The 27,453-nt window shown below is 42.9% G+C and overlaps 1 protein-coding gene across 4 annotated transcripts in view; it reads left to right on the top strand.

Annotated features, from left to right (window-relative positions):
- Window positions 1–27,453, top strand: part of LOC133502424 (SRSF protein kinase 2-like) — a 65,641-nt gene that overhangs the window by 11,262 nt on the left and 26,926 nt on the right. Inside the window, exon 1 of one of the 4 annotated variants that reach the window (XM_061823210.1) lies at window positions 1,811–2,329. The exons of the other annotated variants lie outside the window; for them this stretch is intronic. Within the exon in view, the coding sequence (XP_061679194.1) occupies window positions 2,292–2,329 (38 nt within the window). The 5' untranslated portion in view covers window positions 1,811–2,291. Of the gene's footprint in view, window positions 1–1,810; window positions 2,330–27,453 lie in introns of those variants that run through there. 4 annotated transcript variants of the gene reach the window in all.

Raw genomic sequence — 27,453 nt, 5'->3', positions numbered from 1 at the left:
ATTAAAAGTTTTTTTTTTTTTTACACATTAACACATCATGACATAAGATCGAGATGATGACATGCACACAAAGAAATAACTGGGAAAAAAAAGAATAAAAATGTGAAAGGAGCCACAATGCTCAAAACAAATTACATTAAAATATTTTTTGGGTTTAACTTTCTATACATCATATATCTAAAATGTACAATTCTGTTACTATTTTTTTGTATGGTTTTGTGCTTGTAAATTGCACTCTGTTGCAAAATTAAAGAAGCAGTAAAGGAGAAATTATTGTAAAACAGTCAAATATTTTGCCTGTAATTCATATTTGTTGCAAGCAGTTAGGGACATAAAAAATATATATTAAATTCACAAGATAATTTATTACTGGAGTTTTTTTTCCTGCCAAAGATGAGAATCATCGGTTGGGCTCTTTTTTTTTTTTTTTTTTTTTTTAACCAAGCTATAGTCCCTCAAATTCACAGTTGACTATTTTTAAATCCCCTATTTGTTTTTCAAAATTTTTGTTAATTTTTTTTCTGAAAAACACACCCACTTGCAGTTTTTTGCCCTCTTCCTGAAACACCCCAAAATATCACAAGATAGTGAAAATGTCTCGTTTCAATAAATAAGAAGCACAGTTCATTCATGGAGGTGTGTTGCTTTGCAAAATTTTGATTCAGAGACGAGCTTCATATCTTGGGAAGAATTCAGGTTTAGCCTGGGTCGCCGTGGAGAATCCTTGAAAATGTGCATATATGTGAAGGCACACTCAATTTTCAAAGTCAAATCATTGTTTGGGTGTATAGATATTTACTGTAATTATTAATATTGGTAATCCATTCATCCATCCATCCATTTTTTTAGCCGCTTATCCTCACAAGGGTTGCGGGAAGTGCTGGAGCCTATCCCAGCTGTCAACGGATACCCCCTGAACCGGTTGGCAGCCAATCGCAGGGCACATCGAGACAAACAGCCGCACTCACAATCACACCTAGGGACAATTTAGATATCCAATTAATGTCGCATGTTTTTGGAACGTGGGAGGAAACCAGAGTGCCCGGAGAAAACCCACGGAGGCACGGGGGAGGGCATGCAAGCTCCAGACAGGCGAGGCCGGGATCGAACTCGGGATCTCAGGACTGTGAGGCCAATTTACGACACCGCATTGATGCATACCCCCCTCCCCGGATCTGTAGACCTTCCCACTTTGCACATATAAGATTAACGTCAGCCTTCCCGGACACCTCCACAGAAATGCCTCGGTGCACCCACAGACTGATATTGAGGTCAGACTGAGGGAGCGAGACAGACACCCCCCCCACCGCACCCCCCACCACCACTCAATAACATCATGGCGACGCCCTCTGGCTAACACGCAGCGAGCTGACAACTCATGTAGAAGCGCACCCATCTGCTCAGGGATGGCCAGAAAATAAAGCCCACGCCTCTCCAAAACAAATGAAGATGTGCTTTAAAGAAAAGGCAGTGAGGATGCCAGTTAAAGAGGAGACTGAAGAAGATGGAGGAGGGGACTTGGGGGGTGGGGGGGGGGTGTCAGATCTGTGTCGCGTTGCCCCGAGATACAGGATGTCGTAATAAGGCAATCGAGAGTAGTGAGAGAGATGGGGGAGGGACTAGGTCGGAGGTGGTGCGAGGGGAGGGGAGACCGAGTGCGCCAGAAGGAAAGAATGCATCTATTTCCCTGTTGCTGTCATAAGGCGACACCCCCCCGCACGCGCACTTAGTGGAATGTTCCACCGGGCTTCGGGTTCTGTTGTTGTGCAGAGCTGCAGAAGGCCCTGACACAGGCGGTTGGGGAAGAGAGCGAGCGAGCGAGGAACACGGCCACGCAGGCAGGCAGGCGCACACTCGGAACCGGACGGACGTCTTTTTTTTGTTTTGTTTTTGGTCTCCTTTTTATCGGCGTGATGATCCAAGGTCGTCTCGGGATGATGTGGTGAGGAGAAAAGGGAGGCTACGACGAAGCAAGGTGAAGGAGAAGGAAGGAAGGAAAGAAAGGTGGGGGAGGAAGGAAGGTGGTCTTCTGGGGGCCCCGGACTGACACCGCCGGTCCCGCCGTCGTCTCCAGCGCATCGCTTGTTTTTGTCCTCCATCCTTCTCCAGAGAGAGAGAGGACAGAAGAGGAGGAGGAAGAGGATGAGGATGAGGAGGGGGAGACAGTAACCCTCTCCTCTCCTTTCGAGCAGACGCTCATCAGCAAGATCCAAACATCAGGAAAAACAAAAAGACGTCTCCTCTGTTCGCTTTTGGTCCCTCGGCCAGCGAGCGGCTAAAAGGCTCCGCTCATGTCAGTGAACTCGGAGAAATCCTCGTCCCCGGAAAGGTAACGTCTCCGTCCTCTTCCTCCGTCCTCCTCCTCCTGGTTCTCCTTGCGTCCGCCAGCACGTCCTCCTCACGTTTCCGTATCGGCACCTCGCACGCTTCGGGCCTTCTGGCGTAGCGTCCCCCGGTCGTCTGCTTCGTCGCTTCCGCCGTCCGGGTCGAAAACAAACCGAGGCAAAACATAAACGATGCATCGTTGCGCGGCGCCGACGGAACGGAGCATCCTCGTACGACAGACGCAAAAGCTTTGTCTCCCTCACACGCGCACGAAGACGCTGATCATCCATTTTCTACTTGTCCTGTTCAGGGTCACCGGGTGAGTTTGGGTGTACCTCGCCTCCCGCCCCAACTCCAGCACCCCGTCGCCCTGGACAGGACACCCACGGACAGTTGCGTCTACCGTCAATCTGCTGTACATATTTTTGTAAAATATTGTAAAGTTCCAATCGTCTTTCATGTGTTGTATTAGTTGACACTGAAGATAATTTTTAGTCCGCCTGTGTTAGCATGACTGAAGACTAAATATATTCATTGTTCACAAAAACTGGTATGTTGAGTTCGCGGAGGACGAATGTTTACAAAAAACAAAGATGTTAAATTATTTGAAGACTGAACTGATTCCAAACATGTTGGCCTAATATTTGCAAAAATGTGTATGTGAGATTCATTGAATAACTGATGGATTCAATGTTCACAAAATCACATACGTTACTTTCTTTGACTACTGCATGTTTAGAGAACCGCATATTTTTGGTTCGGACTGTAATGTTTATAGAATATATGTTAGTTTCACTGATGCTAATATTTTGAAAACATCTATGCTAAGGATCATCGAGCAATGTTATTTTTGCAAAAAAAACACACAAAAAACCATTTCGTTCACTAAAAACTAATTCTAACAGAAGTACGTTAGGTTTACTGTTCACGAAAACATTTACACTACGTTGGTGGATTTGTGAGATACTAATGTTTACAAAAACATGGATGTTAGGTATACGGAAATGTTTACAAAAAAGTATGATAGTTTCATTGGAGACTGTTTACAAAGACACGTTAGCTTCATGGACCTTTGTCATGGCAGTCTTAAGCTCCACCCCCTTAGCCATGTCCCACAAGCTTCCCAAAAGGTGCTTGAACAGAACATGTTTGAAGTCGATTCCCTATCGCGTATTCCAGATAATATCAGGGTATGTTTTTTGCTAAATGCGTCTGACTTGCCTAAGAGAGTTCTACAGAGAGGTCTCAACTATTTCACGCAAGGATGTATGTACACGGAATTAAGATTTTGGACGGAGCAGGACGCGATGTCAGAGTTAACTGCGAAACGTTGGCGATCGATGCGAAAAAGTTTGACGCCTCACAAACTTGATATTGAAATCCAACAGGATAAAATAGTGGAATCGTACTGTGCATGTAAAGCAGGGTGAGTACTTTTACTGGGAAAGATCACAAGTAATATCAAACTCAGAGAAGATACTTCTCCCTCACTTACCTCCGAACATACAGCCTTGTGTGTGTTGATATTGTTCACATTTAGTTGTACGTGCGTTCTTCCGCGAGCCTTAATCCATCGTAAAAATTTCATAAACTGTTTTAGGCTTTGGAAAATGAATCAAGCGGGCCCCTCGTAACCTATCAGGGTGTCTTTCATCAGAATTGCACGTTCCCCAAGTGTATCTGAGGACCATTTTCTTCATAACATTAACTTTTCCAAGCGCACACTACTGACAACCAGCATTGCTTGTGGGACAATACGGCGAGGGGGGCGTGTCAAGTCAGGGATTAAGACAATGCGGCTATCTGATTGGCTATTATTGTACGAGTGATTGACAGGTCAGAAAGGTCCACTGAAGACTTAAGTGGAGAAAAATGTATGCTAGATCTGTGAAATCTATTTAAAAATAGACAAGTATGTTCGGTTCATTGAATGAAATGTTTGCTAAAGCACCTATATTAGGTTCACTGGGGACTACTTGTACAAAAATAAGTAAGGTTGACAGAAGACTATGTTTAAAAAAAAATTGATGTCAATTGAAGAGTATCCATTAACATAACATGTAAATAATTAAACCTAATCCCAACATGTTTAGTGGAAACTGAATACATTTTAGTTATTTTTATTTATTTATTTTTTTAATGAGCAGTCCAATTATTTATACGTTTACCCCGCATAAGACAAACTCACGAAACGGGGCCGAGGGGCGTCACTTGGGCCTGACCGATTAAAAATTTTTTATTGGCTAATATTAGCCCTTTTTCAATTAAAGTACTTTTTTTTTTTTTCCCACATTAACAGATCATGACATAAGATCGAGACAATGACATTCAAACAAACAAATTAGTGGAAAAAAATGCACAGTGCTCAAAACAAATGAAATTCAAAATTTAGAAATTTAGTGTTTAACTTTCTGTACATCATATATCAGGGGTGTCAAATTCATTTCTATCGCGGGTGACATTGTAGTACGGTTTCTGTCAGAACCATGGAAATCTTTAATTGACCCATCATATTTACACATGAAATTTATCAAGTCGTTTTGGAATCAGAAATCAACGTTAATAGGGTTTTCAACTATAGTTGTTTGGGAACACAAAAATCCTTGCAATATCTTAACGTCATCATTTTATGATATGACAATTTGAAATTTTGTCCAGATTTTAACAAAAATTATGGACGCTGATAGACATGATTTGTCTTCGCAGGCTACATAAAATCATGTGGGCCGCATCTGGCCCCCGGGCCTTGAGTTTGACACCCGATGCAACATACAACTCGGTTACATTTTTTTTTTTTTTTTTTTTGGAATGGTTTTGTGGTTGTAAATTGCTTTCCATTGCAAAATTAAAGAGGTAGTAAAGGAGAAATTATTGAAAAACAGTCAAATATTTTGCCTGTAATTCATATTTGTGGAATACTAAGGAATTGCGACAACATATAAATACACAAACTGTACTTGGAGGGAGCACGGACGCATAGCCGAGCACGCCTGTCAGCACAGGTCAACATTAGGGCTCACCTGTTCCCACGCGAGTCCCCTTCACCGGCCAGCATCGGCCAGACCACGAGGCGACTCCTCCAACGCTGTCCTTCATGTGCGGCGGCAAGTGCCGCGAGGCAAACGAAGCGGCTGATTTCACATTCTCAGCTGCCGCATTTCATAACAGACAAAGACTGTAATGAAGGACAATTTCATAACATGTGGGGAGATGTTTGAGATTCTACTTACAGTCCTTTAGCTTGGCCAGTCCAGGGATTACCCTGCCTCTTGCCCAGCACACCCACAACCCTAATGAGGATAAGGGCTACAGAAAACAAATGGATACATAAGTGGTTGTGTTGGCATGACCTGGAAGTTTGGTAACGAGCATTTGTCAAGCTACATTAGCTTGTTAGCGCCCATATTCTGTCGACAACAATGCATCAAATGATCCATCAGTCAGATCAAGGACAAACCTGTTTGAAGCGTGATTATAATCACGGTTGTGCATTACATCTGACACAAGATATGCTTTTAACATTTTATTTCACTATGTTATGACTGTTTGCTTCTACAGTAGAGTACTATTTTATAGGAGCTTGAAGTGATTTAATGGAAATTCTATTCGTTTTAATAGATACGATCACTGTACAGAATTTTCGACCCACATTTAGATAGTTACTAGCTGACCGAGGCCTAAAGCGTGCTTAGTGTTGAAAACTCTCGATTTGACGGGCACCGCCGCAGGCTGAGGAGCAGACAGGATGACTCAGGTAGCTTCCGATGGCGTGCCAAGTGCAATCAGGCGGGCTTGCGCCAGGCTCTTTAGACTGGCACAAGCGCAGCGTGTCTAAATCTTCATATCTATGGTTTTGGAGCGATACAGTGTACTGCATCGGTGCAGCAGACTCTCCAATCGCCCCCTTATCTTGTTCCACATTCAACCATTCTTTTGATACTGCTTCTCGGATTTAGAGTCACTTAAGTTCATTCAAGGTGAGTATGAAAAAAGTCTGCAACATCGCACGAGCATGAACAATAGATCGACATATAGTGGGGGAATACTGGAATCTGATTGCGGGTTGTCCTGTCACAGATTTGTAGGTATTGCACGTTCGCTGGTTTCACCATCCAAGAAAGACAAAGGCGGAGTAATCCTGGAACTGGACAAAAACGTAAAACAACGTTTAGAGCATATCTGTCAAACTCAAGGCCCGGGGGCCAGATCTGGCACGCCACATGATTTTATGTGGCCCGTGAAGCCAAATCCAGAGCGTCAATTTCCATGATTCTGTACCAAAATCATATATCTTAAATGATAAAGTTGAGATATTACAAGCATTTTTGTGTTACCAAACTTGAATAGTTGAAAAACAAATTAACCTTGATTTCTGATTGCAAAACTAGTTCATAAATTGATGATGTAAATATGATGTGATGACTAAATATTTTTGTTTAACAGTCATAACGGTCCTGTGAGGGAAACCAGAACAACAATGTGGCCCGCGAAAAAAATGAGTTTGACACCGCTGGTTTAGATCCCTCCCGACATACAAAGATTGTCTCTCAGTTGAGATGGATCACTTCACTACGCTTCAAACTCGACACAAAATGTGGTTCAGACAAGTTGTTCTGTCTGCAACTTCTGACATCCTATGGTGTTTCAGACAGTGCACATAACTGCAAATTGTTAAATTTTTTTTCAACCAATACCAGCAAAAAAAAAAAAGTGAATTTGTGACTAGTGACAATGAACATGCAGGGGGTCAACTTTACAACACCGGTTCCCCATACGCCATTTTGTCTGGGTAATGCTTGTCCGTGTTTGTATCTTCGCATTTTTCGCCCTCCTTTTTAGACGTTCTGGCCCCAAAGAAGAAAGCTGTGTCTTTTAACTATGCTTCTCCAGCCAAAAGAAAATCCATTGCCATGGAAACGAAGCTCAAGATCATAAAAAGATTGGAGAAATGGGAGACACCAACACCACCAAGGTTTCAGTCGGTTGACCGTGGTGGCAATTATTAAAGACAGCCCGAATTTTAGCGCATGTGAAGGGTTCCGTTCCTATATTGGATCCAATGATCACAAAACAAGGTTCTTTGATACTTGTCGAGATGGAGAGGATTGAGGACCAGGTTTCTTGGCAATAGCTAAGCACCGCCTCCCCTTCTTCTTCTCCATCCACCTCTCAGCAGTAATCCCAAGTACATCATCTTGTTTATTTCAATTTATTTGTTTTTTTTAGACAGTCTTTTGATGTAAATTCTGACTCTAATGGTGGAATCCAACTTGAATCAAAATTTCGAGTAAAGTCGCTACTCTAGGAACGGATCTCAGTCGTAGACCGAGGACTCCCTGTATTCGGGCTGCAGTTATCGAATAGCTCCAGGCAGTTTGTTCTACCAGTTATTCCACGGATTGAGTAATGGGATGAAAATTAATTCTGTCCTCTTTGGGGCGCCATTCTCATGTGCCACTGTCATATACGTGACTTTGAGTGTGTGTGGCTTTAAAAGGTGGGGCCTTGGATTCGTAACCGACTTGGGACTCTGCAAATCAGAATACACATTTGGCTGTCATGAGCTCATATTAGCATCTTGCTCTTAACTGGCGAATTGTTAGCTAGTCTGTCTTGTTTAATGTCTGGGAGTCAGCTGTGGCTATAGCGTGTGTATGAATGTGCTTATGTGTTTATTTTGTTAGTTTTTTTTTTAATTTTTTTATTCAGCTCACGGTCGTCTGGTCCGACTAATTAAGAGCTAAGCGGCGCTCCGTTGTCGCTCGGCTGCCGTCGGCAAAGAGTAACACTCGCAGTCGCGACGCCATCCGACGTATCAAGTGACAACACGGCCCCGTGTCTGTTTTTCTCTGCGCGTATCGACCAGTTTAGGAGCAGCATTAAATGTCGTGACTGCGGGGGGGGGGGGAGGTCATGAGGGCTCATCCCCAAGAGATCTGCCTAAAATACCCAACAAAGATTTATTCATTAGAGCAAAATCAGAGGGTGTTTTGTGTGGATCATTTGGGTTGTTGTCGGCTGATAATTAAATACAATTTTCAGTTGATAGAATAATAAAAAAATGAAAAACAAGCCAACATTGTCAGAGGGGAATTGACATGGGAAGGAGCGGAGCATGCTAAACTTACCTCCTCCGTGACATGAAAAGGTTTTCTGAGTTGAATTGAGATCAATCACTACAACATACCGTAATTTCTCGAGTATAATGCGTCCTGAAGTGTAACGGGCACCCCCAAAGTTGACCTAAAAAAAAAAAATCAGGAAAACCCTTCTTCCTATGTACAATGCGCACCACCAATTTGCTGCTACCCAAATCCTCAATATATTGGGAATTATCTGTATTTATATTTTGATAGGTTTTGTACTTGTATTGTTTTTCAAAAAAACTGTCCGTACAACAATCATTAATAATAATCATTGTGCACGTGCTGATGTAGCTGTGATATAATCTCAGGACAGGCCCAGGACACGCTTGTCCTGGTCCCTGTAATTGTCGGAACAGAATCCTTCAGCCAACTAAAATAAATGCTCAATGATGGCATAACATTTTATTAATACTATTGATAACACATTACAGTCTCAACTAAATTTTGTTCTTCCCCCACTCTCAGTCGTATCACTTCAACATGCTTGGGCCCAGTTCTACTTGGATGCAAACGCCGTGGTAGCACCTTGGTCAACTCATGGAGCGAGCTAACTAGGTCTCACTAGCACACGTGTTGTTACAAGACAAACATCCAATTGGTCAATATAAGAAATGTAAGACTATAGTTAAAAACTGATAATTATGTGGAGTTGGGTACTTCTGGAAGAACTGCTCCTTGAGCATTTTTGACCACATGCTTTACCCCATGACTGCTGATGCTCGGATGTGGTCGGTAGGCCACCGGTTTCATCAGTTTACTCGGATTGTCGACTGAGTTCCGTTCCCGTGACAGCGACGTAACTCGATTCTGTTCTTACGCGTCGCTAATTTTGGCTAGCGCAGTCATAAAGGCTGAGTTACAGGTAATATCCATTTTCTTAGCCGCTTATCCTCACAAGGGGTGTGCTGGAGCCTATCGCAGGAGGTGGGGTACACTCTGAACTGGTTGCCAGCCAATCACAAGGCACAAGGAGACAGAACAGTCGTACTCACAATCACACCTGGGGGCAATTTCGAGTGTCCAATTAATGTTGCATGTTTTTGGGATGTAGGAGGAAACCGGAGTGCCCGGGGAAAATCCACGCAGACGGGGAGAACATGCAAACTCCACAGAGGGAGGGTCGTGATTGAACCCTGGACCCCAGAACTGTGAGGCCAACGCTTTACAGCTGTTCCACCATGCTGCCTTAGAGTCAATATTGACATGAAAATTAATTTTAGGCTATAAATATAATACAACAACAGTAAGTACACTGATGACAACGGATTTGATATGGTTGGTCTAGTCCACAACTGTGTTTGGTTAGGGCGTTCAAACCTGACCAAATTAACCACACCTACCGAGTCATGTGATCAAAACATAATGCGCCCTTTGGTACTTTTGAGTGCCTCTTAAACTTGTGATGAACTTTACATTGGATGTTTTCTTTTGGGAGAGGGGGGTTATATTCATCGCGAGGCTTTTGTCTACAATTCCATCTGGCCATGAGCCGCTCGCATGAAAGCTTTGTTTGCCGAGAGGCGGGCTGAGATTGGGAGACTTGCGTTTGTGGCGACAAATGATCTGATGCGTGGCTGGACTGAGTTGGGATTAAAAAAACGCCACAAGATTTCACTTTTGAAGTTTTTTTGTCCAGAGGAAGATGATGACTTTTGTCGTTATAATGGTGGATATATTTTGAGCCTGCCGGGGTTGGGATTAGGGTCGCCACGCAGTGATGCAACTGAACATGACTCAACTGTCCAGCTGTGTGTGGGGTTCTGCAACTATCCATCCATCCATCCATCCATCCATCCATCCATCCATCCATCCATCCATCCATCATCCATCCATCCATCTTCTACCGCTTCTCCGGGTCTGGTCGCAGAGGAAGTAGCTTCAGGAGGAATACCCAGACTTCCCTTTCCCCGGTCACTTCTTCCAGCTCTTCCGGAGGGATCCCGAGGCGTTCCCAAGCCAGCCGAGAGACATGGTCTCCCCACCGTGTCCTGGGTCATCCCCGGGGTCTCTTTCCGGTGGGACATACCCGGAACACCTCACCAGCGAGGTGTCCGGGAGGCATCCGAATCAGATGCCCCAGCCACCTCATCTGGCTCCTCTCAATGGGGAGGAGTAGCGACTCGACACTGAGCCCCTCCCGGATGATCAAGTTTCTCACCCTATCTCTAAGGGAGAGCCCGGACACCCTGGAGAGGAAACTCATTTTGGCCGCTTGTATCCGGGATCTTGTTCTTTCGGTCACGACCCACAGCTCATGCCCATAAGTGAGGGTAGGAGCGTAGATCGACTGGTAAATTGAGAGCTTTGCCTTTTGACTTAGCTCCATCTTCACCACAACGGATTGATACGAATTCCGCATCACTGCAGGTGCTGCACCGATCAGTCAGTCGATCTCCCGCTCCATTCCTTCCTAACAAGACTCCAAAATACTTGAACTCCTCCACTTGGGGCGATCCTCATCCCCGACCCGGAGAGGGCACGCCACCCTTTTCCGACTGAGGACCATGGTCTCAGATTTGGAGGCTTCTGCAACTAGTTTTCATAAATTCATATACCTTGTCCGTTTCAACAGTGTTTCTTATTTAGGGTCCGAGCAGCAGTTAGTTTCTAAGGGATTGTAATATCTGTAAAAACTGAAGAAAGTAGCACTTTTGGGTAATCCCCTACCCCACCCCAAAAAGAAAGGCTGTGGTGTGCTGGATCTGGGCCCCTCGGCCTTGATTTGTGACGTTGGACAAACGTCACCGTGTTTGAGCTGCCCTTAATTTTGTGTGTGTGTGTGTGCTCAACACTAACTAAAGGAGCGTGACGTTCAGTTAAGGTGAAAGGTGAAAAGAGCTCACAAGTGAAGGGGCAGAATCAAAGGATTAAGTGCTTAGATTCATTGTCAACCATTAACTGCAGATGACCAAATGCACACACACACGCGAGGGGTTTCCAACATTGGCCAAAATGTTCCGTCTCCTCTTTCATCTCCTTGACACCGCTAGAAACAAGTTGACACATGCTGATACACTCAACTCCTTCCCGTGTTAACCGCTGTTGTCTTTTCTATTTACAACCCCGAGGATGAAACTGATTAACTTTGGATTGGAGGGTGAAGCGATGCAACAGATTTCTGCGGGGTGTGCAGCCATATATCTTATTACGCCGACAATTAACGGCTTTAGCTCGACCCCCGGATTGATTAAGGTCTTGCGTCTTCGAACCTTTTTTGCAAACAGTCTATCTCCGGTAATAGGATTATTCATTCGTTATGGTGTTGATCAGTTGGCGGACAAACAAGGTTATACTGAAAGGTCGTTTCATAGGTTTGTTTGATTAAATTGCTGCTTGTGCCAACAAAGATGAAGGGGTGAAGGGCTCAAACGTGAATAAATCAATCATAAAAAACGTTTTCTTTGCACAAAAAGTGCAACAAAGAGAGCAAAAAAAAAAAAAGATGAATGAAAAGAACAATAAAGAAAACTGTGAACGCCGGAAATTCTCAATCAGTGACCACGACACAACCTCTGGACAAATGGATGAAAGCATATCACGCTAAGTAGAGCCAAAGACCAAATTGTTTGAAGTTAAGAAATACCGTAATTCCCAGCCTACAGAGCGCACCTGGTTATAAGCCTCACCTGGTACATTAGTAAAGGAAATACCATTTGGTACATAAATACACTGCAGCTGTGTAAAAGCCGCAAGTGCCCACATTGAAACCCAGATTGAAACACGAGATATTTACAAAGAAAGACGGTACACAGAGCTAAGCTAAGCTGTAATGCTAAGGCTAGCGCTGTGCTAACACTAGCAATGCACTAATGCTAACGTTAGCGCTGCGCTAACAGGGCCGGTTAAAAAAAAAACAAAAACATACCAGTAAAAATCTGTGAGACATGGCAGTAACACATTAGCGCAACGCTAATAGGGCCGGACTGGTAAAAGTCACTTCCTCGGCCCATATATTCCACCGGTCACACGTTTAACTTTTCCGCTCGAGTGCCCCCTTGCGGCCGTTAGAAAAAAATGCACAAATTAGCCCCATAAACCGCAGGGTTAAAAGCATGTGAAAAAAGTCGCATCTTATAGGCCGAAAATTACAGTACATATAATTTGGCCATTGTATTTGCTAGTTAGGTATTGTTCATGGAGGCATTGGCGGTCGTAGCCTGGATGGCACCCTGTTCGAAACCCACAGTCGACTCTTCTGTCTCCACAAGGAGGAGCAAATTCCGCACACAATCGGCAATCATTTACATTTCACAATGTCAACAAAAAAACTATCCACTGAGCTTTTTCTTTTGGGGCGTACCAGAAACTGCCGCTGCGTTAGAGGTTACCATTTGACATTTTGAATGTGTCAATTTTGACAGTGACTCAAAAATGTGTTGGCGATTCCTTTGTCCGTCTGTCATCGCTTTTAAGGACTGACATTTGTTTGCGTAGTCTTGTGAACCAACAAACAGAAGAAAAGATCGAGGCTAACTAGCTTAACTTATTCTTCTGTCAGGTCTGCTGACAATGTAGACATAAATTAAAGTGGGTGTTGTTCTGGTGATGTACAGTGTAGAAAATAAGTATTTGAGCACCCTGCTATATTTCAAGTTCTTTCACTTGGAAATCATGGAGGCGTCTGAAATTTTCATCGTAGGTGCATGTCCACTGAGAGAGATAAAAATCCAGAAATCACAATGTATGATTTTTTTTCCAATGATTTGTGTGATACAGCTGCAAATAAGTATTTGAACACCTGTCTATCAGCTAGAATTCTGACCCTCAAAGACCTGTTAGTCCGCCTTTGAAAGTCATAATTCCACTAACCGTGTTTGGAGGAAGACGAATGACGAGTTCCATCCCAAGAACACCAGCCCTACTGTGAAGCATGGGGGTAGTAGCATCATGCTTTAGGGTTTTTTTTTTTTTTTTGCACATGGGACAGGACGATTGCACTGTATTAAGGAGAGGATGACCGCGGCCGTGTATTGTGAGATTTGGGGGAACAACCTCTTTCCCTCAGTCAGAGCATTGAAGATGGGTCGTGGCCCGGCCTTTCAACATGACAATGACCCGAAGCACACAGCCAGGAAAACCAAGGAGTGGCTCCGTACGAAGCATATCAAGGTTGTGGTGGGGGCTAGCCAGTCTCAAGACCTAAACCCAATAGAGAATCTTTGGAGGGAGCTGAAACTCTGTTTCTCTCAGCGACAGGCCAGAAACCTATTTGATCTAGAGCAGATCTGTGTGTAGGAGTGGGGCCGAAATCCCTCCTGCAGTGTGTGCAAACCTGGTGAACAAGTACAGGAAACGTTTGACCTCTGTAATTGCAAACAAAGGCTACTGTACTAAATATTAGCATTGTTTTTCTCAGATTTTCAAATATTTATTTGCAGCTGTATCACACAACTAAATCGTGAAATCATACATTGTGATTTCTGGATTTTTCGTTTTATATTTTCTCTGTTACAGTGGACATGCCCCTACGATCAAAATTTCAGACCCCTCCATGATTTCTAACTGGGAGAAGTTGCAATATAGCAGGGTGTTCAAATACTTATTTTCTTCACTGTATCACTTGAACATATTTCCTTGTGACCAATTCCCAATTATGCAGGGCTTTGGTACCTTTTTTTAGGCACATTAGGGTTAGGGTTATTGAACAAGCAGAAAAATCACAAATAAGGTCATTTCCCCAAAATATGAATAGTAAATAGTAAACTGGATAATGTTACAATTGCTTCAACTTTTTATTTAATACAATACAGTGCATTTGTTGAAAGCAGTTTAGCTGTTTTAAAGTATAATAGATTGGCATTTAACCTTGTAGTGCTGCTCGGTTTTCTATCTATCTATCTATCTATCTATCTATCTATCTATCTATCTATCTATCTATCTATCTATCTATCTATCTATCTATCTATCTATCTATCTATCTATCTATCTATCTATCTATCTCTATCTATCTATCTATCTATCTATCTATCTATCTATCTATCTATCTATCTATCTATCTATCTATCTATCTATCTATCTATCTATCTATCTATCTATCTATCTATCTATCTATCTATCTATATTATTATTTTTGGATTGTATTAGTTTTGAAGTACAGCTTTTATATATCTATATATAAATGCAATATTAATGTTCAAGCTGTTCATGCTGTTATTACCGTGGCTTACATTTCTATTAACTGCTTTTTTAGCATTTCCACTTGAAATAGCTTCAAGTGGGTCATGTGGCCACCGCCATCTTCTCCGCCCCGACCCTCATCGCTACAAGCGCACGCATGACGCACAAAAACAAAAACAAACACACACAAAAAGGAGTTAAGTCAGCACCCAGCCGAGCTGCGACACGACAATCTCTAATGAAGCAAAGTCGCCCGGCTGAACCCGCTCGAGTTCTCGTTCCGTGTCCTCTGTTCCACCTCCTGTTTATGGCCCGCGCTCCGCCCCGTGCCGGAGGAGAAACACAAACGGCCGTTGTCCCGCCGCCTCCGTTTTTGCCTACTTCTTTGCCTGCGGTCCTCGTTGATTGGGTGAATAAATACGCGGTGCGGGACGTCGCTTTGTCCCTCTTCGGTTTTTCAGTGATGCAGTAAAACAAGATGATCATTCGTCGGAAATAAATCAAATAAACTTTTGTTATTACAAATACAATATAACAAAATGTTATAAAGATAACATCCATCCATTTTCTTAGCCACTTATCCTCAAAAGGGTCGCAGGGAGTGCTGGAACCTACCCCAGCTGTCAACGGGCAGGAGGCGGGGTACACTTTGAACTGGTTGCCAGCCAATCGCAGGGCACACAGAGACAGATAACAATCACACCTTGGGGCAATTTAGAGTGTCCAATTAATGTTGCATGTTTTTGGGATGTGGGAGGAAACCGGAGTGCTCGGGGCAAACCCACTCAGACGTGGGGAGAACATCCAAACTCCACACAGGCGGGTCCGGGTTGAACCCAGGACTTCAGAATTGTGAGGCCGACACTTTACAGCTGAGTCAGCGTGCCGCCCATAAAGATAACACTGAAATAAAATTTAATACATAAAGGTATTCTTCAAAGTAATTTTTAATATTAGTTGGAAGTTTAAACTAATGTAAAAAAAAAAAGCAAAATTAAAATATATTATAATATTATACATAATATAATATAAAATACACGTAATGGAATTATGAAATTTAACTGAAATCCATTTAAATTAGATTGTAAAAATAATTAAAAAATATAAAGAACATTTCATTTAATTCACTTTAATGTAATTAAAACAAAATGAGCGCAGCTGTAAAGTGTCGCCCTCGCAGTTCTCAGGTCTCGGGTTCAATCCCGGACCCGCCTGTGTGGAGTTTGCATGCTTTCCCCGGGCATCCCCAAAAACATGCAACATTAATTGGACACTCTAAATTGCCCATAGGTGTGATTGTCATCTGTCTCTATATGCCCTGCGATTGGCTGGCAGACGGCTCAGGGTGCACCCCGCCGCCTCCCTGATGATAGCTCCGATAGACCCTCGCACCAATGCAACCCTCGTGAGGATAAGCGACTCATAAAATGGAGGGAAAAATGACTTGGAGCACCACAACATGGTAACTTCAGAATTAAAGACGATCCCATCTTGTTAATCAGTAATGGGAATGACTGTGGGAATAGGACACCCTCGTCCGTAGCGCACGATCCCCATGGCGATATATATACCTGCGCTAACGCACTGGGCGCCTCAGCTGGGACGCTCAACGGGGTTCATAGGTCGCCCCCTCTGGCCTCTTGATGTGCAGGAAAATCCTTTCACACAGATAGAAAAGAAATTATTCTCAAATTTCTTTTTGGTTGTTGAATTTGCCGAGTGTGCTGCCCGTTAGTAATTTGTTATTACATCCATCCATCTTCTTGGCCGCTTATCCTCACAAGGCTCGCGGGAGTACCGGAAAATATATCTCAGTTTAGACTCGCTATTTCCTGTGTGGTGGCTTTGATGTGAGATGATAAAGCGAGTGAAGGAGGGGAATCATTATGAGAGAGAGAAGGGACAGATAGCCTTTGCGGAGAGGAACAACAGCGACGCCGGAAGGAAGTTGAAGGCGGGAGAGGATGAAGCGAAGATGTGCGTGAGACAAAAAAAAGAGGAGAAGATGAGGGTGAAATAAGTGGAGATGGAGGGAAGAGATTGAAGGCGAGTCTCTGCGGACTCGGGTGACGTCGGGTCACCGCTGCGGAGAGGCGGTGGAATGTTAATGACCTCGTTCGTGCATGTTTTTTTTTTTTAGTGTTGCATAATGCTCATTTGGAAAAAAAAGTCAATTCAATTTTATTTCAATTTGCTGATATGATGATCTGTATATGTGCATAAAATAAAGTAAAATTGAATGCATAAAATGGACAAAATTATTTTTTTTAAAAGAAAAAAAAAATTGCCAGGGCTAAATTAAATTAAATTGAGCGTCCCTCTGGGTGTCCAGGCAGGTAAAATAAAATGAAATCCAAATTAAATTATAGTCGTCAACTTAAACATGTACTAGAAAGATGAAAATAAATTCCTACAATTAAATAAATTGCTCAATGCAATTGCATGCAGTTTGAAGTTAAGTTTGAATACATAAAATAAACTAAATTATTTTTCAAAAGAAAAAAATGAACTAAATTATTTTTTAAAAGAAAAAAAAAAGTAAATTAAATTACAAGGGCGAAATTAAATTATATTGAGCGTCCCTCTGGGTGCACAGGCAGGTAAAATAAAATGAATTGCATGAAATAAAATCCAAATTAAATTATAGTCATCAACTTAAGCATGGACTAGAGCGATGAAAATAAATTCCTACGATTAAATAAAAAATGAGTTAAATGAAATTGCATTCAGTTTGAAGTAACATTTGAATGCATAAAATGAACTACATTATTTTTTAAAAGAAAAAAAAAATTTAAAAGAAAAAAAATTACAAGGGCTAAATTAAACTAAATTGAGCATCCCTCTGGGTGTACAGGGAGGTAAAATAAAATGAAATGCATGAAATGAAATGAAATCCAAATGAAATTTGAATGTATAAAATGGACTAAATTATTTTTTAAAAGGGAAAAAATAAGTCAAATTACAAGGCCTAAATTAAATTAAATTGAGCGTCTTTCTGGGTGCACAGGCAGGTAAAATGAAACCAAATTAAATTATAGTCATCAACTTAACCATGGACCAGGGTGATGAAAATAAATTCCTACGATTAAATAAAAAATGAGTTAAATGAAATTGCATTCCGATTAAATAAAACTTGAATGAATAAAATGACTTACTAAATAATGGGAATTAAATTCAATTATGCATGTGCATGAAAAGACTCAAAGGAGCCACTTTTGTTCGTCTTGCAAGCTCAGTTGGTCGGACAAATCACAAATCGACACGTGCACGTGCGTGCGTCGGGCTTGGTCATGGTCTGTAGGAGAACAGTGTTGGTGTTGTATCCGAGAACACTCTTCCAACTGTTGGTGCGGGGGGGCTTCTTCCTGTGGCACACGTTCCTTTCACACAAAACCCAAATCGCTTACTGCGATCCAAATCCTCGTTCTTATTACCCCCGCCAAAGGTGTTACGATTGCTCGGATAAGCCGCGTCGAAGGTTTGACTATGGTGTCGGCGTGCTCATCTTTTTCCTCGACGTATTTCCTTTTACATACAATATTTTCTCATCCAGTTGCTATGCTGGTTATTACGATCCCACCGGGGACAGTTAACGACGACGGCAAAAAAAAAAAAAAAAAAAATTGAAATACCCCCACAACATGATATAATCACATTGAAACACATTTTTAAACATTGAAAATGTATTTGGACGCCCAAAACATGATACAGCGGGGATTACTACATGGGGTATTTATGACTGTACAGTATGTATTCGAGCCTCTGTGAGTGCAAAGATGGACATTGTTAAGGATCCTCAGCGCGTGGGTGTCACAGCATCATGTGACTCGGGAGTGCCACCCAAATTCTCTTCTCTTCTCTTGTTGAGAGTGTGTTTGTGCGGAAAGGAACCCAGTCAACGTCGTTTTTTCCTGCATTGTTCTCGCGCTATGAAAAATAAGACGAGTTGGAGTCTGGCCTTTTGTTTTCTACGACTGCGCCGCTGGGCTTTCCGAAGAAGGTAGTTCGGTGAACGAGCACTTCCCCAGTTGCAGGGATGTCATGCCGAAAGCTGTTTTCATTATTTTTCGTGGAAAATTCTGACACCTGTCACCCAATTTTGTCGCTGGCATTTGCCAATTCGTTGCTTTTGTTAGTGAGTTGCATTCACTGCCTGTGGGACTCTCCGCTTCTACGCGTAAGGTAGAGTAACCCTAATCGCAGCGATTCCGTGCCCTTTAGTTCGATCCTGTGCTGTTGAGTTTGTTAGTTTGCCCCAGAGTCATCGGACCTTGCCGTTTGTCTTTTGGATCCCGGCTAGCCTTGCGTTTCTGTGCGTGGTTTACCTTGTCGGACTGCTACACTGTGTGTGACTCAGTTTCCGGAATAAACCATATTGAACATTGTGCCTCTGCCTCGAAATCCTGCATTTGGGTCCGACCCCGTTCCGGAGGTTCGTGACAGGAACTGAACAATTACAATAATACGTTGAATGGGCCCCCATTAGTCTGAAGACAGCGTTCTGATTAAAATTGCATTTGCAAAAACAATGAAATGGATTAATTTATCAATTTTCGTTCATCTTTCATCTGTAGCTACTTCCTGAAGATTGGCCATAGAACTCGTTTAGGTACAGCACTGATGGTTCCAACCTAAACTGGCTACTAAACCTTTGTATGGTCACTTGACATTGGCAACACAACCACGAGAGAGATAGTAACATTAATTTTGGTTAACAGCAGTGGGCGATATTGCCAGACTTGGCGGCCCCCTGGGACGGATATCGATTGACTGATTAAGTTTGATTTCACAAATACAAAATCAATCAACATCATGTTTAGACTAGTGGTGGGACATACAACATATTATTGCGATTAAAGGTTTGGGGGTTTAGTTCCCCTTTATGATTCGACATCTGTATTATATTATATTATGCTTTTTATTGTTTAATGACATGCTGTAGTCAAATGTTTGTGTCCTAAATTGGCACCAACTACTAGAGACAAATTTACTTGGCGTTTAACATACTCGGCCAATAAAGATTCCAATTCTGATTCTGACAAGCAGCTTATGTGTTTGTTTTAGGTCGATGAAATGGGCCGTTTGCTTTTTCTTAAGTTTGGAATGATATGTTTATGTATCATTCTTGTTACATTTTCAAGATTGCGGACTCCCACTCTCATGGCAGTTTCAATCCCCCATCTCAGGCGAAAATAGGTCAGTGAAATTTGTGCTGCGGCATCACAAATCATCTCAATGGAAGCGCATAATTAGCTCGAATTCCAGCATCATGTAGGCCAATTAGTCATGCTGTTCATTACCGTAAGTCAATGTTGTTGTTTCTTGTACATTCGTGTTTGCATTTAGCATGCGCGGCTTCTCGCTAAGCGTGAACGGGCGCATGTCATGTTAGAACGTGTCAATGCGGAATGTCCAATGAATGAATGAGTGCGCGATGCAGAGAGCAAAGTGCAACGCACAATAGAACGAATCGGGGATACCCAGAGGATATCCGTGCTGATCGCTTGGATACTAGGCTAATGGGTTTTAATAGAATTGTTGCATACGCAGTACTGTGCAATACTCGCAGGCTACCGCTCCCCTTGTTGGTCTCAACACAGTTATCAGCGAATCAGGACCAAGCCTTTGCCACAAACAGCAAAAAATGTGATGAAAATATCTTAGAACAGGCGTGTCAAACTAATTTTCGTCGAGGGCCACATTGTAGTTATGGTTTCACTCAAAGAGGGCCATCCATCCATCCATTTTCTTCACCGCTTATCCTCACGAGGTTCGCGGGGAGTGCTGGAGGCAATCCCAGCTGTCAACGGGCAGGAGGCGGGGTACACCCTGAACCGGTTGCCAGCCAATCGCAGGGCACATGGGGACAGACAAACAGCTGCACTCACAATCACACCTACGGGCAATTTAGAGCGTCCATTTAATGTTGCATGTTTTTGGAATGTGGGAGGAAACCGGAGAAAAGCTACGCAGGCACGGGGAGAACGTGCAAACTCCACACAGCGGGACCGGGATTGAACCTGGGACCTCAGAACTGTGAAGCCAACGCTTTACCAGCTGAGCCACAGTGCCGATTGTGAAATCCTAAAAATATGATTCGCCTCATCATATTGACATCAAATTATGAACTATTTTTGTCATAAAAAAATCAAGGGTAATGAGTTTTTCAACAATTTTTCACGTTTGGTAATTCGAAAATGTTTGTAATATCACAACGTCATCATTTATGGAACATGACAATTTGAAATTTTGGTCCATATTTTCACAAGAACTACGGAAGTCGACAAATTAGATTTGCCTTTGGGGGCCTCATAAAATCATGTGGCGGGCCGAATATGGCCCCCGGGCCTTGAGTTTGACACCTGTGTCTTAGAATGTCATTATTTTTGTATACGCTGAGGCTGTTCAGGTTCAGATTTGACTCGTTTTCAAATAATTGGTTTTATATTAACCAGGATGCGTTAGTTTGGAGTTGAGCCGACAAGTGGACTTGCACTGGCAATGATAATCCGTTTTGTTTTGGCATTTTAGCAACACGGACATGTTGCTGAAATCAACAGGTGAAAAAACTGAGACCAGGAGCACGGGCAATTGCAAATTATCCAACTCCATCCTCCAATATTACAAAAACACACTGAATACCAATCTGAAAAGTTATGTAGCCACTTAAGCTAAAGAAGAGCCTAAATCCCAGCGTCATCAGTCAGCAAATTCACCAAACGTCCTCCTGTGACAGCGAGAAGAGAAAATAGCTTTCTTACATGACAAAACGAAGACGGCGGCTGCGCTCAGTCAATAACATCTTTGTGTGAAAATGAATGGTCAATGTGACCAATAACAAGTGCTTTGCACAAGTCTTCATCTGGCAGAGGCAGCAAACGCATTTTTCTTTCAGGCATCCCACCGCCCGACTCGACCACCCAATCACAAATCACACTCAAGTCACCATCGTGGCCTTGCTCGCATCCTATAAAACTCTCAACAATGCACGGAACATAAATGCATGTTTGCTATAATTCATTTCCCGTCGCATTCCCCCCCTCACTTTATATTTTTTCAAATTATGAACTACTAAATTGTGATACGGCGGCACGGTGGGTCAGGTGGAAAGGGTTGGCCTCACAGTTCAGAGGTCCCGGGATCGATCGCGGATGCGCCTGTGTGGAGTTTGCATGTCCTCCCCGTACCTGTCTGGGTTTTCTCCGGGCACTCTGGTTTCCTCCCACATCCCAAAAACATGCAACATTACCGTAATTCCCGGCCTACACACCGCACCTGGTTATAAGCCTCACCGAGTACATTTGTAAAGGAAATACCATTTGGTACATACGTACACCGCAGCTGTGTGAAAGACGCAAGTGCCCATATTGAAACACAAGATATTTGCAAAGAAAGATAGTACACAGAGTTTAACGCTAACGCTAGTGCCAAGATAACATACCGGTAAAAATCACTGAGACATGGCAGTAACACGTTAGCGCAGCGCTAATAGAGCCGGACCGATAAACGTCACTTCTTCGCCACCGGTCTCACTCTTACCTTTTCCGCTCGAGTGCCCCCTTGCAGCCGTTAGAAAAAAATGCACAAATTACGTTAGCTAGCGTTAACGGTAGCGCTAACGTTAACAGGGGCAGTTTAAATAAAACTTACTGGTAAATAACACTGAGACACTCAAGTAGCACAGCAGCAACACGCTAGCACAGTGCTAACGCTAGCGCAGCGCTAACAGGGCCGTTAAAAGTCACTTCCTCGGCACATATATCCCACCGGGCCGGAAATTACGGTAATTGGACACTCTAAATTGGCACTAGGTGTGATTGTGAGTGCGGTTGTTGGTCTCGATGTGCCCTCCGATTGGCTGGCAACCAGTTCAGGGTGTACGCCGCCTCCTGCCCGTTGACAACTGGGATAGACTCCAGAACTCCCCGCGACCCTCATGAGGGTAAGCCACTAAGAAGATGGACGGATGGATGAATTGTGATACATAAATTGGCTTTACAATTTCCACTCTCTGCGAGATCATGAAGATATGTGATTGGATAAACGAGTCAGGGGGTGGGGCCTGTGGAACAGCAGACGGTGAGTGTGCCAACTTGATTTTGGAGGTGAAAATGCGCACAGTGAATCGACGACAGAGAAAACCATGAATGAATTCACAAGTTTTTTAATGTTGACTCAATTATCATCACCTAGCCTAGCCTAACAAAAAACACTAGAAACTGTATATGCCATGAATGTAGTTTTTATGATAATGCTCAAATTAGCTTGAAAGAGCCCCAAGAACATCTTTTCTGGATGTTCCCGTCCCAGGTTCTCACAGAAACTCGGGAATGATTTTGAGTCAGTGAAATGAAATATTGAGCCATGAATCATAAACAGCCGTGCGATTGGTTGGAAACCAGTTTGGGGTCACTTAAAGTCAGTTGGGATAGGTTCCAGCTGACTAATGAGGACAAGCACAATTGAAAATGGATGGATGAATATTTGGAAACATGTCATCAAAGAAATTGTCCACCCCTTTAAAATCATAACGACAGGACATATCTTTTCATCATCCGTCATAAACCAGGAAGTTGCCTGCTGACGAGCAAACAGATGGACAAACACAGCCTTGGGAGAGCTATGCGCTGTCATGGGTCACAGAAGACGGCCATGACAGCATTGTTTAAAAAAAAAAATAAAATAGACATAAAATGGTGGCCAAAAACCTCATCAGTCTCGTGAAGCTTGGTTTGTTTTCTTGCTATGCAAACATAATTCCCAGTGAGCAGGTTTTACTGCACAATCAGACCAGCGCGAGTCATTTTTTGCATGCGCCGCAGGGTTTTACGTGGCTCTCGCTAATGATTAGATTGTTTTCAGCGCCTCTGCCGAGTTAAAAGTCGATGCGTCGCACCGCGTGTGGTCTCGCGTCCGTCGGAGGCCCTGCGGGGTTGGAGACTCCGACATCGGTATAGATCGGCGAGGCCTGGACTCGGTGGAAACAAAGCGTCGCCCATTTGTTTTATTTACAGAAGTCAGAAGTCAGCTCACTTCTGATTGCAGGTTGAATTTTAAAGGTCAGGAAGTAGTGATTTGCCTTGCAGACAAAAGAAGAAAGAATCCAAATTAAATTATAGTCATCAACTTTAACTGTGGATTGGAGCCATGAAAATAAATTCCGATGATTAAATAAAAATGGAGTTAAATGAAATTGCATTCAGTTTGAAGTCAAATTTGAATTCATAAAATTAACTAAATAATTTTTTTAAAAGGGGAAAAAAAATTACAAGGACTGAATTAAATTAAACTGAGCGTCCCTCTGGGTGCAGAGGCAGGTAAAATAAAATGAAATGCATGAAATGAAATCCAAATTACATTATAGTTATCCACTTTAACCATGGACTATAGCGATGAAGATAAATTCCCATGATTAAATAAAAATCGAGTCAAATTAAATTGCATTCAGTTTGAAGTAAAATTTGAATGCATAAAATGAACTAAATTATTTTTTAAAAGAAAAAAAATGAATTAAAATGGGCTAAATTAAATTAAATTTAGCGTCCCCCTGGGTGCAGAGGCAGGTAAAATAAAATGAAATGAAATCTAAATTAAATTGCCCAACCGATCAGCCAGCCTCTGTTATTATATGACATCACGTGACTAAGAAAGCGTAACTGCGATTGGCTGGGTGTTCGGTTCTGACCTGAAGTAACCCTGCCTGGTGGCAAAGACGGTGAATTTCAGACAGCGAATTTTAGCAACTCTTGAAATGTAATCACTTTATATTTCAAATTCAAATCCAGTTTTCTCTGGCAATTCAAATTCAGATTCTGGTGCCACTAATTTACTTCCATACTTAATGTGTACGTGCAAACAAACGTGCGAGATGTTTTTGGGAAGAACTTGGATGATCAGGTCGGGGCGCCTCTTGCCCGAAGTTAGCTGGGACGGGCTCCAGCTCCCCCGCGACCCGATCGAGGGCAAACGGTACAGAAGATGGATGCGATGGAACGAATTGATGGATTAGTCTGTGTGGGGCTCAGTCAATGATTTATGGTGATGGACTTAGCTTTTTGAATTGAAGGAGGTAGAAATTATGGTAATTGATTGGGAGAAGTGTTAAAGTGTCCTTGAGCATGTGCTATATACTCCTCCGCGGTGATGCACGAGCCTCTTTCGCACGTAGGTCCCCGGAAAAAGTTGCAACTGAGCCTGATCTGATCTGATCTCCCACCAAAAACGGGAAATTGCCGCAGCTCGACGGCTATCGTAGGGTTTGAAAAGAAAACTAAAATCGTTCTATCCGAGAGCGTTGCCAGCAATCATTCAGAGGCAAGGAGAATGCAAATTGTCCAAATTTGCGTGGTAAATGTAATTTTTTTTGTATGTATCTACATTTTTTAACTGCATTTTAATCAATATTCAATACTTAATCATATAAAATTATCTATAAAGTAGATTTCCATGATACAAACTGCTTTCTACCAAAGAAAATAATCCAACATCGCAGGGCCATTGTAGGTGAGCTGCAGTATAGGAGAGGATCGCTGTAGTGACAAAATGATTTCATACTTCCAACGCAGTATTAGAGCATTTCAGACAGAACGCTGACCTGGAAAAGAACTTGGGGTGGGGGGGGGGGGAATCCCATCTTTAGCAGGCGGTGTAAAAGAAAATGATGTGTCTTTAGACATCTGTGCTCAGGCAGCCATCGGTGTATCCAAGCTGGCAGGTGTATCAAAAATGGATGCGGAGAGTTTAGGAGGGGGGGAATTTCATCCTGAAAATAGTGTCAGGTCTCAGGTCTGGAGTCAGAAAAACGCTTCGGGGGAGAGCAAGGGAGTGAGTCAGCTGTTCCGCCGACACGGGCCAAGATGGAGTCACCGGGGGTGGTGGGGGGGATTGAAAAATGGCTGGCACGCAAATCAATGGGAGACCTTTGGAATGTTTGGCAGACCTGGAGGACACCGGCGGTGTGAAACCCACACCTCAAGACTGAGCTTGGAGGAGGAGGATGATGACGATGCTCCTTTTACTTATTGAATATACCTCAGTTGCCAAGGTGATGACCAGACAAGTTAAAGGATGAGTCATCACATTTGAACCGCTCATCCTAAAAACAAAACGAAATTGCGTGGTTGTTCTCAAAGATGTGTAAACTCTTGGTGTGCGTGTGTGTGTGTGTGTGTGTGTGTGTGGTCTAATACTATTTATTGCTTTGCAATAGATAGGTTTCCAATTACCGGTAGTGACACACAAGATGGCCGACAAGGGAATGCGACTGTGGTGACATCACCGGAAATCTATGTATTGGAAGGAGGTTTTAAATTGGTGCAAATTGCCCGATTTAAATTAAAAGAGGATTTGTTGGACCCTCTAAATGTAATTGTGAGTGCGGCTGTTTGTCTCGATGTGCCCTCCGATTGGCTGGCAACCAGTTCAGGTTGTACCCCGCCTCCTGCCCTTTGACAGCTGGGATAGGCTCCAGCACTCCCCGCGACTCTTGTGAGGATAAGCGGCTAAGAAAATGGATAGATGGATTTGTTGGACACTGTAAATTGCCCCTAGGTGTGATTGTGAGTGCGACTGTTTGTCTCGATGTGCCTTGCGATTGGCTGGCAACCAGTTCAGTGTGTACCCCGCCTCCTGCCAGTTGACAGCTGGGATAGGCTCCGGCACTCCCCGTGGCCCTCGTGAGGATAAGCAGGAAACGAAAATGGATGGATGGATAAATGTATGTTTTTAACTGGAATGTAACTCGCCACGAGTGTGTGTCAACTGGATGTAGCATTGTGTTTAAGACTTAAGACGACACCCAAAAAACTGCTCAGGGGGAGGTCAGAACCAATTGCCTCAGTGTACAGAAATGACCCAGATGGAAGGAAATGCTGAGATTTGTCATAGGTAGAATAGATGATGGGTCACAAAATTTTGTTCATTGCTTCTCAAATGATATACTTTTGTTCTCATGGTCGTAACGGCAGTCAAGGTTACGCTTTCAAGATGCAAAATCAGCCACCGCAATACGTCTCAGCTTTGATTTAAATGACAAAGCCTGTGCAAATTAGTCCATTTTTTTCTACTCTACCCAGTATTATCTGCATTTGGTTAGATACACGCAAAAATGAATTCCACAGCAATGTTGACCACTTGGGAGACGCAATCCTGGTTGTGCTAAGTTAGCAGATCATCTTTCATGTCTGTTTCCATATTTTATTTTGTTTTTTACCTCTATTATATCAAACCCCGAGACTTGTAACAAAATTAATGAGGGTTCACTTTCTTCGCTATGGTAGTTGCGTGCCATTAATTGCGGCAAACAGTCCGGGACACACATGACTCACGTCACGGGTGAAGATTTTCACTCGACGTGCAACGAAATGAATACCAGCAGTAACACATTTCCCATAAGCGCGCACCATCAAGGCTGATGTAATGTAAATACCTTTATGATAGTATACACAATACAATACTCAGTTCTTTTTTTATCAATTGAATGGGATTTCCTCTGCTATTTGGAGTAATGCGCAGGTACTAAGAAAATACCTCCATGTCTACTTTTTGTAGATATGCAGTGTAGGCGAGGTGAAAATCTTTAGAAGTGAATAATTGTGTGGAATCTGCTTATGAACTGTGTACAATATATTGATGCAGGTTGATAATGTCGGTGTAATTATACATCCATTTTCTTAGCCGCTTATCCTCACCAGGGTCGCAGGGAGTGCTGGAGCCTATCCCAGCTGTCAACAGGCAGGAGGCGGGGTACACCCCGAACTGGTTGCCAGCCAATCACAGGGCACATCGAGACAAAGAGCCGCACTCACAATCATACCGAGGGGCAATTTAGAGTGTCCAATTAATGTTGCATGTTTTTGGAATGTGG

Source organism: Syngnathoides biaculeatus, chromosome 6, assembly GCF_019802595.1.
Source record: "Syngnathoides biaculeatus isolate LvHL_M chromosome 6, ASM1980259v1, whole genome shotgun sequence".
Classification (NCBI taxonomy): domain Eukaryota; kingdom Metazoa; phylum Chordata; class Actinopteri; order Syngnathiformes; family Syngnathidae; genus Syngnathoides; species Syngnathoides biaculeatus.
This window is presented reverse-complemented; position numbering and strand designations above follow the sequence as displayed.